The 14,255-nt window shown below is 51.3% G+C and overlaps 5 protein-coding genes across 5 annotated transcripts; 1 reads left to right on the top strand and 4 right to left on the bottom strand.

Moving 5' to 3' along the window:
- Positions 1 to 277: 277 nt before the first annotated feature.
- Positions 278 to 3,858, bottom strand: IAR55_001405 (uncharacterized protein; the record flags this gene model as incomplete). The annotated part of the gene is made up of 6 exons (XM_066944532.1): positions 278 to 761; positions 819 to 1,589; positions 1,643 to 1,752; positions 1,807 to 1,939; positions 2,001 to 3,205; positions 3,271 to 3,858. 6 exons carry the CDS (start codon positions 3,856 to 3,858, stop codon positions 278 to 280), a joined length of 3,291 nt encoding a protein of 1,096 aa, XP_066804455.1.
- An 840-nt stretch (positions 3,859 to 4,698) lies between these two features.
- Positions 4,699 to 5,839, bottom strand: IAR55_001404 (uncharacterized protein; the record flags this gene model as incomplete). Its single annotated transcript, XM_066944531.1, has 4 exons — positions 4,699 to 5,011; positions 5,254 to 5,438; positions 5,554 to 5,621; positions 5,707 to 5,839. The coding sequence occupies 4 exons, from the start codon at positions 5,837 to 5,839 to the stop codon at positions 4,699 to 4,701; spliced, it is 699 nt and encodes a 232-aa protein (XP_066804454.1).
- A 682-nt stretch (positions 5,840 to 6,521) lies between these two features.
- IAR55_001403 (mitochondrial import inner membrane translocase subunit TIM9) lies at positions 6,522 to 7,054 on the bottom strand (the record flags this gene model as incomplete). Its single annotated transcript, XM_066944530.1, has 4 exons — positions 6,522 to 6,544; positions 6,609 to 6,690; positions 6,776 to 6,871; positions 6,989 to 7,054. The coding sequence occupies 4 exons, from the start codon at positions 7,052 to 7,054 to the stop codon at positions 6,522 to 6,524; spliced, it is 267 nt and encodes an 88-aa protein (XP_066804453.1).
- A 311-nt stretch (positions 7,055 to 7,365) lies between these two features.
- Positions 7,366 to 11,095, top strand: IAR55_001402 (uncharacterized protein; the record flags this gene model as incomplete). Its single annotated transcript, XM_066944529.1, has 14 exons — positions 7,366 to 7,591; positions 7,667 to 8,349; positions 8,408 to 8,492; positions 8,560 to 8,915; positions 8,973 to 9,096; positions 9,152 to 9,186; positions 9,238 to 9,328; positions 9,383 to 9,531; positions 9,584 to 9,780; positions 9,832 to 9,872; positions 9,925 to 10,044; positions 10,107 to 10,572; positions 10,632 to 10,800; positions 10,913 to 11,095. The coding sequence occupies 14 exons, from the start codon at positions 7,366 to 7,368 to the stop codon at positions 11,093 to 11,095; spliced, it is 2,925 nt and encodes a 974-aa protein (XP_066804452.1).
- Positions 11,096 to 12,193: 1,098 nt separating this feature from the next.
- Positions 12,194 to 12,911, bottom strand: IAR55_001401 (uncharacterized protein; the record flags this gene model as incomplete). Its single annotated transcript, XM_066944528.1, has 2 exons — positions 12,194 to 12,705; positions 12,773 to 12,911. The coding sequence occupies 2 exons, from the start codon at positions 12,909 to 12,911 to the stop codon at positions 12,194 to 12,196; spliced, it is 651 nt and encodes a 216-aa protein (XP_066804451.1).
- Between the last annotated feature and the right edge of the window lie 1,344 nt (positions 12,912 to 14,255).

The following is a 14,255-nucleotide window of genomic DNA, read 5'->3' as shown; positions in this document are numbered from 1 at the left end:
CGTATTGTAGTAGTAAAGTTCAACGAGAGAATTTATGCATCGTGTATCGTGCGATTCGAGTTGGGGATCATCTTCGCGATGAATCGTCTACGATTACGCATCTACGAGACATCCATAAGAGCATGACCTACATACCCGTAACGCGTCACATCTAGGTATCGTCTCTATGTATTAAAGGGAATAACATATACCAAAAGACAGAAGAAACGTCCATCCATGTATCTAAAATCATTTGAACGAGTGCTTTGAACGAGTGCACATACAACTTGAACTGTGTTTACTCATCATCGGATGTATCAGGTTCTCTCTCCCCACCATAAGATAACCAGTCCAACTTTCTCTTCTGTCTTCGTTCCGCTTGAGCTTTCAACTCGTTCCTCGTCATCTTCTTCTTCTTCTTCTTGACCATCAATTTGGCAACACCATCGACGATCTCCTCCGTACCTGTACTTGCCACGGATCCAGGAGTGGCAGTACCAGGAGTACCGGGGACGGTCCTTGGTGTACCTGCTTTGGAGGCGACACGAGAAACGGGTCGCGAAGGATCGTCGAAAGCGTCTTCAACAAGAGCGACTTTACCCTTGTGGGTCAAAAGTCCACCTTCCACGTGCCAAATTTCGGGACAAAGGGCAGAGACGAATTCGACTGAATGCGAGATGATACACACAGCACCTCCCCATTCCTTAATAGCGACAGCGAGACCACCAAGTGTTTCTCGATCCAAGAAATTGGTAGGCTCATCGAGAAAGAGACATTGAGGTCTGCGTGATTTGAGATTGTCAGCAATGCCAAATCGACGGCCAGCTCACAAGACTCACCTGTTGAACATAGAAGCCGCAATGACGACCTTGACCTTCTGACCACCGGACAGACCGGACATCTCGTTGTATTGAGCGATATCACCGTCCAACCCAACTCCTTCCAGGACCTCTCGCACGGCAGCAGCACCAGTGTCCCGCATACCCGCACCTTCTCGCGAAGACTCCATGTCATCGAATTGACCGATGAGCTTCTGGAAGCCCTTCTCAATGAGGACCTCTCGAGGTATCCAAGCGTTGAATTTGTGGTCCATACCCTTGAATTTGACCTCATATTGGAAAGTCTTCTTGAGCTTTTGTCGACCAAGAATGTACTCGATCTTCCTGAGGTCGCCGTTTTTGCCCTCGATGGGCTTCTCCATCATCGCCTTGTCCTCCTCGGTGAGGACTCGAGTGGCCTTCTCCAACATCTCACGATCGTGACCATCCTGGTATCGCCATTGTATGTACTGAACGGCGGTTTTGTCCAGATGCAAGTTGATGTGATGGAAAGCATGCTGAGCAACGTAACCAACACGGAGAGCGGGGTGCTTGTGGACAGTACCTTCTTGAGGTACAGTTTCACCAGTCAAGAGCTTGATAAGGGTAGATTTACCGGCACCGTTAGGTCCGACAATACCGACTCGGGAGGAGAGGGAGAGAGAACAAGAGACGCCGTTGAGCGAGGGTTTTGCGGCCCCAGGGTAAGTAAAGGTACAATTGTTAAGTTTCATGATTGCTCGAGTGTTGGATCGGACGCCCATCAAAGAACCGGGGGGGGGGAAGGTGAATCTGCCCCAGATGTCAGCTTATGGGTCGCTGGAACAATGTGCCGGTGAGCTCACTTGATGGAAGTAGCAGCAAGGGTGTAATAAGATTTGGCGGAAGGGACTCGCTCGACGAATTTTGAAAGGTTACCCTTGTAGTAGACAAGCTTCTTCTCCTCGTAGTGGATCTGCAGCAAATTGTCAGCCAATGTGCACACCCAAAACTTATGCTCACTACTTACAATGTCGGTACAAACGTTGTCCAGGAAACCAGAGTCGTGTGAAACGACCATACAAGTGATATCCTTGAGATTGCACACGTAGTCTTCGAGCCAGGCAACGGTTTGGACGTCCAAGTGGTTAGTAGGTTCATCACTGTCGGACATTGCGTTAGTGTCTGATTTTATGCAAATAACACGGGTCCGAATGTACTGACAGCAACAAGATATCGGCACCGATCAACATAGCCCTGGCCAACTCCAACTTCATCTTCCAACCACCAGAGAGGGACGCGACGGGGTCGTGTTGCTTCTCGTCGGAGAATCCGACGGAGAGAAGCATGGCGGCAACCTCCTCTCGCTTCTTGGACGCAAGTCGAGGGTCGGCGGAAATGAAGTCGATGATAGCGATGGAGGTGTCTTCACCTTGGAGAGCGTGCTCGACCATAAGAGTTCGGAGCTCATCCTGGGGAGGGAAACCCTCAACCTTGCCATCTCGGATAGCCTTCATGAGAGTACTCTTACCTGCACCGTTGGCGGCACAGATACCGTATCTCCTGCCTCGTCGCAGTTTCAGGTTGGTGTGGTTCAGCAACAAGAGACCACCATAGGCGAGAGAGAACTGGATGTCACACAACAGTTGACCCTCAGATCCATCATCCTCCACGTCGGGAGCATATTTAGACTTGTCAATGTCCATGAAGGCCTTACGAATGTCGGCAGCGGCCTTGGCACCCTGCTCTGCGCCCATGAGGAGCTTGGTGAAAGACCCAAGTCCCTTAGCTTCCCAGATGTTGTCGTCCCATCGTCGGAGGTCAACGAGATCAGCCACAATGTTGGCTTGGTACTCGATAGCGTGCGCGATGACAGGGCTGTTGGGAAGAGACGCCGAGAGAGGAATGGATGGGTGTGCGGGGAAATTGGGAACACTGAGGTGGGGGGCCATAACGGTCAAGGCCTCAGTGACGGCCAAATTGATGTCACGGGGAGGGAGAGGAGTAGCGGTAGCGGAAGCTCCGGCTCCGACAAGAATATCAAGGGCGGTCTGAGCGAAGGCTCGGATCTCAGGGAAGGCAGCACCTCTAGCGAGGTTCTCAACACCACCGAAGAGCGGACCAAGGTATCGAGCAGCGACGTTAGGGTCTCGGACAAGCTTGACCAAGTTTCCGATGACGATACATGTCATTCGTTGGGTCTCGGTAGATCGTTCCTTGAGAGCCCGAGTGAGAAGAGGGACCAGAACGGCAAGGGTAGGAGCATTGACCTCGGCGACGAAAGTGGTAGAAGAGAGACCTTTTATGGTACCGGGGACGGCAGCGGGGGAAGCCATAGCGGATACAAGGAGGTTGATGTGCTTGAGGACATCGGGATTGGGCAGAACGCTACAAAGACTGGCGGCAGCCTTCTGAGCAGCAGCCGAGACCTAGAGAATCACAATGTCAGTTGAGCAAATCGGCCGATTCCGAAAGGTGACAAGCGTGAACTCACCTCAGCTTTGGTGTCGTGCATAGCCCGCTCAATGAAAGGGATAGCATGACCCAGCTCGAAAGCGAGGTAATCTTCGGCACCGGGCTTCACCAGACCCTCAATTGCCTTGAGTGCGGCGACCTTGCTTCTCCAACCTTTCGCATCGTCCAAAGTCCTGCAAAGCACGTCGAGAACCATTCGAGAACCCTCGGGAGCGACGGCCTTGATCAAGCTGGTCATGGCGCTGTTGACGGCACTTCGGACTGTCTGACCCTTGTCCATTGAGAGGTTCAACAGAGCGGGGATGAGTGGTAGGAAGACGCCTTCGACGCCTGTACCGAGGGATCTGCAGATTCGCTCAACGAGGATAGGAGCAGACTCGCGTTCGTAGCCGGATTTGGAAGAAGACCAAGCAAGGACGACATCCACGACTTTGGCATCTTGAAGAGCATCGAGGGAACGAGGAGACTTCTTGATGGCAAGGGCGATGGTGTCTGCGGTAGCCTTGGCCTCAACATTGGAAGCGGCGGTGGCGAGAGCTGTGAGCTCGGCGAGGTGGGTAGACGAAGGGAGGGGAGTGACAGCAACGGGAGCAGCGACAGGTGACATGATGTGGTGTATCTTTCCGGTCCGTGAGACGTGAGGGACGATAAGCTTGACAGCTGAGCGCCGGGGCTGTGAAAGCCTAAGTATATAGGAAGATTAGGGAGTGAAAAATTTCAATAACCTTCACCTGGCCGCGTGTGGCAGGTGTATGAGGAACTCTTGACGGTAGTCCGAGTGAGAGTCCTGTGAACCTTGATCAGGAAGATCTAAGGAGAGGAGAAGGGGGGGGGGATGTTGATGATAGAAGGTGGAGAAAGAAGTGAAAGAGGAAGAGACGGTGGGAATGGGAGTGTCGAGATAATCTTCTCCCCATTCTCCAAATGGCGGTATAAGATTTTTGCGTTTTGGATCATTTTCCATTGCAACCCCTGAACACGTGGTGATCAGAAACATAAACTGGGTTGGAACGCGTTGTCCCTCGTGAAGCAAGTCATTGTTATCAAATCATGTCATCTTTGACACATCATTTTCTCACTCTATGGTGCACGCTGCTGACAGAAGTGATGTGAGCACAGCAGCTGGCATACATGCATCAGTCGATGGTCATATCGAGCTTTTGTTCGATATCGAACCACCGAAACGATGGTGGCGGTGTTGAGTTCAGCGATCAGAAACATTCGGGTGTGGCTTTAGACTGTGGCAACTCCTCCGAATCCTACGACTGACGACGCTCTTCATAATCGTTGCGCGCTTGTTTGTAAGTGTGTGTGTATGTGCAAAATCGTGAGAAGATGCAGCGGACTATGCGTCAAGGGTATAGCATGCTAGCATAGACGCCCGATCCTGTCTCGCGTGCTCGGTTTACCCTAGTCTGTTATAGCCATTTCGCCTATTTGACTGAGCTTAATCCTTTTTCATTCCCGGGATCCAACTCTTGACATAACCCCACGTACTCCTCGTCTCCTTCTTCAAGATCTCTGACCCGATCAACAGATCCTCACCGCCTTGTCTCTCTGTAGGGAACTCGAAATCCCTAGGCAATCTCGACGATCCCGGGATGACATTTGATGAATAAGGCTTCTTGGGGCCGACCGCGGCAGCCGACGTAGCGGGTATCTGGAGTACGTTGGGATCGGAGCCGAGGATTGAAGGGGCTGCGGCTTCTTCTCGAATCCGTCGAGAGAGTGATGTGATCTCATCGAAGATCTCCGCTTTGCTATTAGAGAGAGATTGGACGATAAGCTTGGGTTCAAGGAGTTGATGATACGCCAATGATCGGTACGACTGAGAGATACAGCAGCACCGATGATAGATTCATTCTGGCAGACGTTGACAGCATCCGACCAAAGGTGAAAGTCCCATTGAAGACCAAAACAAGCGGTCCACAGAACAGATCGATGGGCAAAGGTGGCACAGACTGAATGAGGAGAAAGGGAAAATGCTAACAGTGTGACTCACCGCTCGCCATCCTGGATCTTGTCGTTCACCTCCATACTCGCAGCCATACCAGCAGCACCGAAACCTAACAGACCACCGGATCCGAGGGCCAACGTGCCCCAGAACATTCGGGTGATAAGTCTGGGTCGAGGATATTGTTTCTTCATCAATTGCCACACGAGAGCAGAGAAAGCGACTGCTGTTGCCTGTGACAAAATGGATGTGTCAGCAATGGAATGCGAATGCAGTTCGTTGAATCGATCGACTTTCGAGCTCGTCGTCGAGGGGCTGTGGACGCAGCGAATGGTCGCAATCACTTACCGGTGGAGTATAGATCATCCATCTGTATCCCTTCTCCATGATCTCAACGTCACCCCGTGTGATCTCACCTGCATAGCAGGATTCATCAGCACCTGTGGTCATTGACATGCTGATGTTGTGCATAACTGAAGGGGAAAGCAGAACACGACTTACCCGATGCGATCTTGGATTCTACCAGATCTCTGGTTTCAGGAATGTCAAAGGGGTTTGAAGGTAGAAAACTGCCTCCAAACATCTTGGACGTTGAGCCTGATGCTGGTGGTTGTTGAGGTGCTGTGCTTGGCATATTGACTAAAGATGTGAACGACAGATTGATCGGTTGATTTTCAAGGAATGAGAGAGAGTGTGTCTGAAAGTGGTCACTGCTAGAGTTGCGATGCGAAGATCGATCCCAAAGGACAGAAAGTGGAGGTCACGTGACTGAAAGATGCATCTTGACGCCTGCCCTTGCTGTCGGTCTCTGATTGTGTGACGATGACTTTTAAGGCAGTACTGATAAACCACATCAGACCAGTGCCAGTCGTACAGGTTCACTTGATTCAAGGAGAGAAAACGCTTGAGGATCATTGGCGTCTTCTGAAGGGATACGATCCGACTGATGGAGCATCTCTGTTCGCTACTCTTACGTATGGTGAAAAGGTCCGCTGTCCGCTCCCCGTTGCCTCTTTCTCGTCTACTTTCTTCGTCAACCCGCCATCACTGAGGGCTTTGCCATGCTAGTAGTTAGGCATGGTTATGGTGCGCCACGTGCCTGCCATCCATTACCGGGGTTCACCCTTTCACGCGAAGGCTTCAGTTTGAAGTTTGCCGTCGATGCTCTTTTCGCGGTCAGTCAAGGATGAAGATTCAAGATGCCTTTCCGATGCTTCCAATTTAGGGAAAGTACTCGAGGTCGAAGAATCAGTATGGTCTTGCTGCAGTGGTATTGCACTGCAGGTGGAGACGTGAATTGATACATGTGGCTTCATCTACTTTCCTCCTTGCATTTGTTCTGACATCAAACGCTCGTCAGCTTGATATCTCGGGACCCGCAACGCCGAAGCACAGCGACTCACCCGCATTGTGTTCGGCAAACCTCGCTCCTACTCTTTCAGAGTGTTTCAGGAACTTGTCGGTACAGTTCTGGACGCAAGTGCTCTAAGTTGACCAAGCCATTAGGTCTGTGTATGCTACGAGAACTCTTCGAGAGCAGATGTTGAAGGAGAGATTACCGCACACTCACCTCATTGGTCGTCAAGGCCTTAGTGGTGAAATCCTGGGCACAAGCGTTGAAACATCTCTCGACCAGGCCAGAGTAGAGTTTCATAAAGTCTTGCATCTGTCCGTAAAGCAATCATTCATCAGCGAGAGGTTGCCAAACAGACGCCGAGGAAGAAGGGTATGATGGAACGGCACGGAACAGGGAGATCAGACTGAATGAGGTACAACCACGTACTTGCTTCTTCTCGATGACTTTGGACATGTGAGCCTGTTCGGCACCGTTGAATTGAGAAAAGTCCATCTTGGCTGATTATGTGTCCGGGACGATTGAGCAGAAGGGATAATATGAAAAGTTCAAGACGACGATGAATGTAAATAGCCAGCCGAATGAAAAGACAAAATTCCGATGTCACAAGGGTTGGTACGGCGTCCTCCACCGTACAGCGCTACTTGCCACGTCAGGATGAAATACACAGACAGACAATACCCCCAGCACTTCGTCTTCACTTCTCCAGCTCTCCTCATCACATCCAGTCACAGGTGCCTTGACCTTCCCACATACGGTCGACGAACCGCTTGCTCTCCTCGAGCGTAGCAGCACCTCCCTGCGAGATGTTCAAGAACCTACCGACGTTCAAGTCGTTCCCTCAAGCTATCGGTCTTCCCTTTCTTTCGACGCAAGAGGATGCTCAACTGAAATTCAAATCCGGTGAAGGGGGTGTCAAACGTCTGTATAGCGAGGAGGTGATACCCACTTCTGATGTGGGGTATTGGGCCCAATATTACAGCTTGTTCAACAGTGCCGCGGATGTCTACTCGCTCATCTCCGTGCAGGACGGTATGTATTCCTCTCTATCTATTCTCGTTGGTGACCTGGCCGAGCTGACCCATGTCTTTTCGATTCGACGCGTAGTCCGACAAGCTCTCACTTCAAAACCCCAAAACTTGGCGAATCTGATCTTACATCTCTCCCATCACTTATTCACGCTCTTGCCTGATTCGCAATTCCCCAATTCACCACCTATATCGAATCAGGATCTGTCGAAAGAAGCTCTCAACTGTCTTCGAGTCTTGGGTCGCATTCTGGTAGTGGTGTATGAAGCAGAAGCAGATGCGAGGGAAAGGCGCGCCTTGGGGGTCGTGGAGGAAGAGGAGACCTTCGCTGCGAAATGGTTGTGGAGTAGACAACGGATCGAGAGACGACAAGTGGAACCAAAGGATAGTGACACAAACGTTGAAAATGGGGTTGGAGAAGAGGATGGACAGTTCAAGATTGAAGACTCCGATTCGGAAGGTGAAGATGAGATTGACGAGGGTGTGAGGGCTTTCAAAGCTACTATTAGACATCCTGCCGATCCTGCTGGCGCCATGTCGAGCGGTGCCGCTACAATCAGTAAGGAAGAAGGAGTAACGAACGATCCTTTGTCACAACCAGCGCCGAAGTACGATGAATCATATCCATTGGAGGAAAAAGAGGAGGAGTTCGTGCCCTGCTTGGTGGATCGACTGTTCAGCTGTACTGTAGATCTACTCTTCTGTGCAGGGTTCACGCTGCCTGAAAGTGTGAAGGGGGAAAGCATATCGGAAAAGATCAATGTATGTTCTCCACACCCTACCCTCTGTATACCAATTCCTAGACTGATCATTCTCACAGTATGTGATCTGGGAGAAAGGCGTTGGCAGCACCGTCAACGTCGGCAGTACCGTAGAATTTGATCGCAATAAGACCGAAGTCCTTCGTGAGTCGCATACATGTATAGGTTTCAACTGGGGATAGCCGGGCTCATCGACGTGCGGCACTCGCAGGCTTTCTCCTTGTGCTACTCTCGACAACAATCTACACTCCTCCCCATGCTCTTGCCACCACACCCAACCCGCCATTACACAACCTCACTCACTCGCTTGAGCGTCGGCTCGTCCTGTCTCTCCTTTGTTCGTTACTCAATACCTCGTTGGCGCCATTGAAACCTGCCGCCGGTCTCGGTCTAGGGAATCATTTGCCATATAATCATTTGATATCCAACTTCGCGGAGGAACGACGGACACTGGTCAGAGCATCATTGATGGTCCTGCTCGTCGCCTTGGATTATAAGGTAGAAGGCGAAAAGAATATGGGTGAAGGCAAAGAGGAAAACGCCTTCAGATATTTCGTATCCAAACTAGTGAGTGTAATGAAGTTTACATTCGTGATTGGACCTGATTGCTGGGCTGGTATGCAGCATCGGAAAGAGGATTTCTCATTCATCCTTGACGGAATCATTGGGACCTTGCAAGAGCATAATGCGGTCTTGAATAATTACTTACCGGGCAGCAAAAGCCCCGTGCCATACATACTAGAAACTTGTGAGTGAACGATGCCAAAATCGTCCGCTGGCAGTAGCTGACCCAGCTCGATCAGACATGCTTTTGTGGCGCATGATCGACCTCAACAAGGTGTGTGCGTTCTTGAGCTTTCTCCACACCTCGTGCTGACGTGTGGTTCAGCGATTCCGCCAATACGTCCTTGATTCAGGCAAGGGCCTTGACATCATGTGCTACATATTGGTTACATGCCTGGAACTGAAAGATGATCCATGTAAGTATCTTCGGCATACTGTTCGCTTCTCAGCCCTGACGTGCCCCTTCCTAGCGAACCATGGCCTTCTCCGTCTGCTGTCATACCTCCTCCAGACCCTTTCAGCCGACCAGGCGTTTGGTGCTTCCCTCAACCAGACTATTCGCCTGTCCATTCCGACCAAGTGGGCGGTTTCAGGATCTGCAGCCGATTTTCTGATTGTCGTGAGTTGTGTCATTGCGCTGCGGATTACATGACTGACAAATCACCTCGCAGTCGATCTATTCCATCGCCACTACTCCTGGCCTCAACCCTCTCTTCCCAGCTCTTACCATCAGTATCGCTAACGTTGCCCCTTTCCTTACCGACATCGGAGTTCAAGCCTCCACCAGACTACTTCAGCTATTCAAAGCCTTTTCGTCACCGAACTTCTTACTGGCCGATGAAGGTCACCCAAGATTAGTATACTACTTGTGAGTGCGATGCTCTCGGGATTTATAGTACAGGAGCTGACTTCCTAGTAGGCTGGAGACTTTCAACTCGATCTTGTACCACCAACTGAATCGTAAGCGGTTGAATTCACAAGAAGCCGTCAGGCTAGCTAAACGACCATCTAGGGAATCCAAATCTCGTGTATGCTGTCTTACGATCGCACCAAGATTTCCAAACTCTCGCCACATTCACCTTAGTTTCTGGACTCCGGGATATCCAACGTCGTAAAGCTCTCCGAGCAGCCGGTGAGCCTTAGCGCCTGCTATGTCAACGACGTCATTGACAAACTGATGCTATTTTACCGCAGTGCTTGATAAAAGCTCAAATCCTGGTATACATAGGACCAACTCAGAGCTTGAAATGCTTGCTGAGAAGGCTGCGCTGCTTGGTCACGCCGATCACGATGCGGAAGCGGAGACCGACACTTCGTCTCAACCCCCGCCACGTCGACCGCTGTCTCCGCCTGCCGAAGATGATGCGGCGTCAGCAGTCCAAGCACTCCCAACTTCCGGCGATATGAACCTGTCCTCTGATCCCCTAGCGGTGTCTATCGGGAATAATCTTCCTCCGCCTCCGATCAGCGTTCAGACTCAACCGTTGAGTGAAAAAGCTCGAGGCAAGATGAGAGCTACAGAGTCGACGACATCGCTTACCTCTCCTGCGTCGGAAGGACCGGAAATTCCAGATGAGGAGTTGATCAAGGTCGCTCAAGCGGGTGTCGGGCCGAATGGCTATGTGCCAACGCAGGAGTGGGTTTCAAGTTGGCAGAAAGGGTGGGTTAGAACATCTTTCCTTCCTGTAGACCATGGCACTGATGGTCTGATGCGCACAGACTACCCCTCGATCCCGTACTTGTGGCGATATCTGAATTATTGCCCAAGATCCAGGAATCGCAACCTCGAGTCGGCGCACCTTCTTCGAAAGTCATCAATATCCTCAAGGGGTTTTCGTTAAGCGAAGTACTCCCTCCCGCACCGCCTATCGTTCCTCGTCGATTCCAGGTGAGTCCAAATGTCTCTGCCCTGTTTCCGTCCACCGCAGCCTAAATATCCGCAATGTCAACCTGTTCTTCTAGCCGTGATACGGAAGGAAGGCTGACGAGTTCCAATTCAGTGGTCATCCGCCTCATGCGTCTGGTTCACCTCCCTTCTATGGGGCGATATATACGTTGCTGGTCTTACAAGTATAGGTATCTGGCGAGATACCACAGTCCGGCTGTTCGGTGTGAAACAGGCTCCGGTGAAAGGGCGAGGAGTGCAGGTGGGCAGAGTACTGAAGATGATCGGGGTGGTCTAGGGAATATAGTCAGTTGAAGTCGGAGAGAGTCATGGCGGGTGGGCGGTCCGCCGAGATGTATCATTGCATGATGCGAGCATGATGAAAAAGTGCCGTCCGAGGCTGAGTCTTCCGCCGCATGAACTTTGTAACAGGCGGCGAGCAACATGCATCCTGAGTATCCTCTGCATCTTGTGACAGTCTCTCTCCTCCCAAAGCCGTACGTGGTGACTGATACTGTACTTGAGTGGCGCGCTTGCGTTCATCAACTCTCCTTTTTGCTCATATGAGCGCAGTCTCCTTTGAACGATGTATGTCTTTTGCTCCTCACGGAGATTACAGAACTAGGGCGAAGTGAGGGCAGTGTACGACCGTTGATGAGACTTTGCCGAAGAAGCCTCATTGGTGTCACTGCTAGCTGTTGGTGGTATCGGTATCACCAGTCGCTGCAGTGCCGTGTGCTCAAGTCTGACCAGGAGTTCTCTACTTTCAGCTGACAATGGCATTTTTTGGTGGTCCTGTGGAAAATCATTGATAGCATGTGAAGCTCCTCAGACTTCGAATATAGTGTAGCATCGTGAAGGAACCCTTTCAGACCCACGTCATCAGAAATGATCAAGGGGCAGCATCAACTTGTGCATGAGGATGTCGTGAACGCCACTTCATACGACTACTAGAAACGTTGCTACTTCATGAAGCCCCGAGCCGCAGAGTGTTTTTCTCTCTCCTGCCGCGCACCTCCAGACTCCTTGGAATCAGCTATACTTACACTGCTGCTGCCTACATGCAGTCGTACCGGCCTCCTGGCTTGAAGACTGACCATGGGTCAACCCTGATCCTGGCGGTGACCTCTGCTCAGGTGGTTTCGGAGCTGGAAATCCGAAAGGCAGATCTTGTGTCATCTGTACAGCTGAGCTTGGCTCAGACTGGTACATGACGCCAGACTCCGTCCCGCCAGCGTCAGTAGAGAAATGTAAGTCTCCTTGCCAAGGATAGATCAAGAAGTTGTCGCTGTGGTCAGAGGTGGGTAGCTGCGCGCGACTTTCATACCCTTCATACGGGTATGCCACTCCCGAAGAGCCAGTGGCAGGCACTGACGAAAAAGCAGAACCATGCGACTCAGCGTGCTCGAGGTGGGCTGGGTAACGAAAGCGCGATTCCAGTCATTGTCGTCGGGGATTGCAAGCTCTCCAAAGTGTGATTGTGCGTGGGTCTCGTTGGCTGTCGCGTCGCATCAGCAAATGAAGGGTGTCGGTGATACTGGAGAAGTTGCTCGCTTGGAACAGGAGGCAAAGATCGGCTTCCACTTGCCTCCGCTCCATTCGAGGTGGCAGTTCCGAGACCGAGTTCCGGATGCGGAACGCTTGGATTGTCGTACTGCTCGACCAAAGCCGCGTAGGCCATCCCGTTCGAAAAGATGACCTCCCTGATCGACCTTTGTTCTGCAACAGACAACTCCGACTGCTCACCCAAATACTTGGGGTAGGTGGTTGGCCAACCGTTTCGGGAGACAGACAAGACCTGTTCCATGAGTCTGTCATCCTTGCTCAAGTTTTCGAGGTCCTGAAAGAGGCATTCACGCATGTTCTTGTATGCGTTAGTCATGCACACTGATCGTTGTGGAGTGAATTCTAACAGAGAGAAAGGGTGACACCTTAACTTCACGACACTTGATTGAGTGAGATCCACGGGACTTACTCTCTCCCAGAGCTTTGATGCATTCTTCCCAATTCCCAGAAGCCTCCGATGCTGTCCTCACAAGCGATTGGTAGTCTTCCGTCGCATCTTCTGCTCTGAATGCTATCCAGTCCATCACTGGGTGATCTATCCTCAGCATCGCGAAAAGTCTCGGGAAGTCTCTGTTTGATCGCACTAGAAAAGTGACGATGATGTGTTATCGTACTCGGAAGGTATGTCGAGCAAGGTATGCGAGTGCTTAGGAGGTAGTGTATATATGCACGACCTGCACCTGCTGATCAACATGCGCACGAAGCGGATGGCGATGCCCCGCAAGCGATAAGCTGACGGCGAAGAAGACACCCTTGTTTTTGTGTCTCTGCTCCATAGATCAAAGCGAATCCTCCTGCTAGCTCGTCATTGTCAAGCGCTGCGTCATTGTAGGTGCTGGTGCGAAGCTCCCGGGTCCGAAGATCATTGGATTCCTGAACAGTGACTTGAGTCGTGACTATCCTGATCTCACCCCTTCATTCGGGCTGGTGACAGGCAGGTCCTGATCCTTTGGAGGCTTCTGCTGGAAGGAAGACCAGATGCTGCCTTGTTTGTTCCTCAAGAGAAGAGTGTTGTTGAGCTGATATGCAGCACGAATGCCACCCACTCGGTACCACAACGCATAGGCGACGCATAGGCGAGTGAGTCGATATAGACGCTGTCGTCATACCATAACTTACTGTGCAGAGCGCACTCCTTTAGCAGGATCATACCTCACAGATAGATGGTGTAAGAGTAGACTATGCATGATCCTGAGCTCTACTACACCCCAGTATCGTACCACAACCCACCCTTAATGCCATTTCCCCTCTGGATACACGTCTGGACCCCAGGCTGATTTTCCCTTGTTCACATCGGACTGGAATGACGAATTGGGAGGCTCGGGAGCGGGGAAGCCGTATGGACGATCATTTGCGCCATGAGCCGCTTGATCAGAAAAGGAAAAAGAAGATGAGGCATCATGGAAATTCTGGCAAGTCATCGGGTCTACTGAGTCGTAGGCTTCTGCACCGGACCACGACCAATGGGTACTGGTCTGGTCCGGAACAGGATGCCGGGATAACAAGTCCTCTGGGTTCGTCACCGTTGTAGGATCATACGCGGGCATTGAGGATGAAGCGAAGTCCGAGTACCCAGCCTGTTCATCATACCATGAGGCTTCCGAGGGAACATCAGGATGAAGGTCCGTACTGGCGAAGTTGACGCCTTGAGAAGATGGAGGATATTCGTACGGCCCCGATTGATAAGGTTGTTGGTAATGAGTTTCGCCACTAACAGTAGCGCCTGGGAGCGATTGGCAATGACTCGACGAAGCTTCGCTCGCTCTGACGTTAGCCCATGATCCTTCTGGGTTGGCGTCCTGCGATGCACGATCTTCAAGCGCATACTGAGCCAAGGCTGCGTAAGCCTTCGCGTTTTCGCAGATCAAGGTACGAACTTGCTTCTATTCATC

Source organism: Kwoniella newhampshirensis, chromosome 3, assembly GCF_039105145.1.
Source record: "Kwoniella newhampshirensis strain CBS 13917 chromosome 3, whole genome shotgun sequence".
Classification (NCBI taxonomy): Eukaryota; Fungi; Basidiomycota; class Tremellomycetes; order Tremellales; family Cryptococcaceae; genus Kwoniella; species Kwoniella newhampshirensis.
Note: the sequence above shows the minus strand (reverse complement) of the source record. Positions and strands in the feature narration are given on the sequence as shown.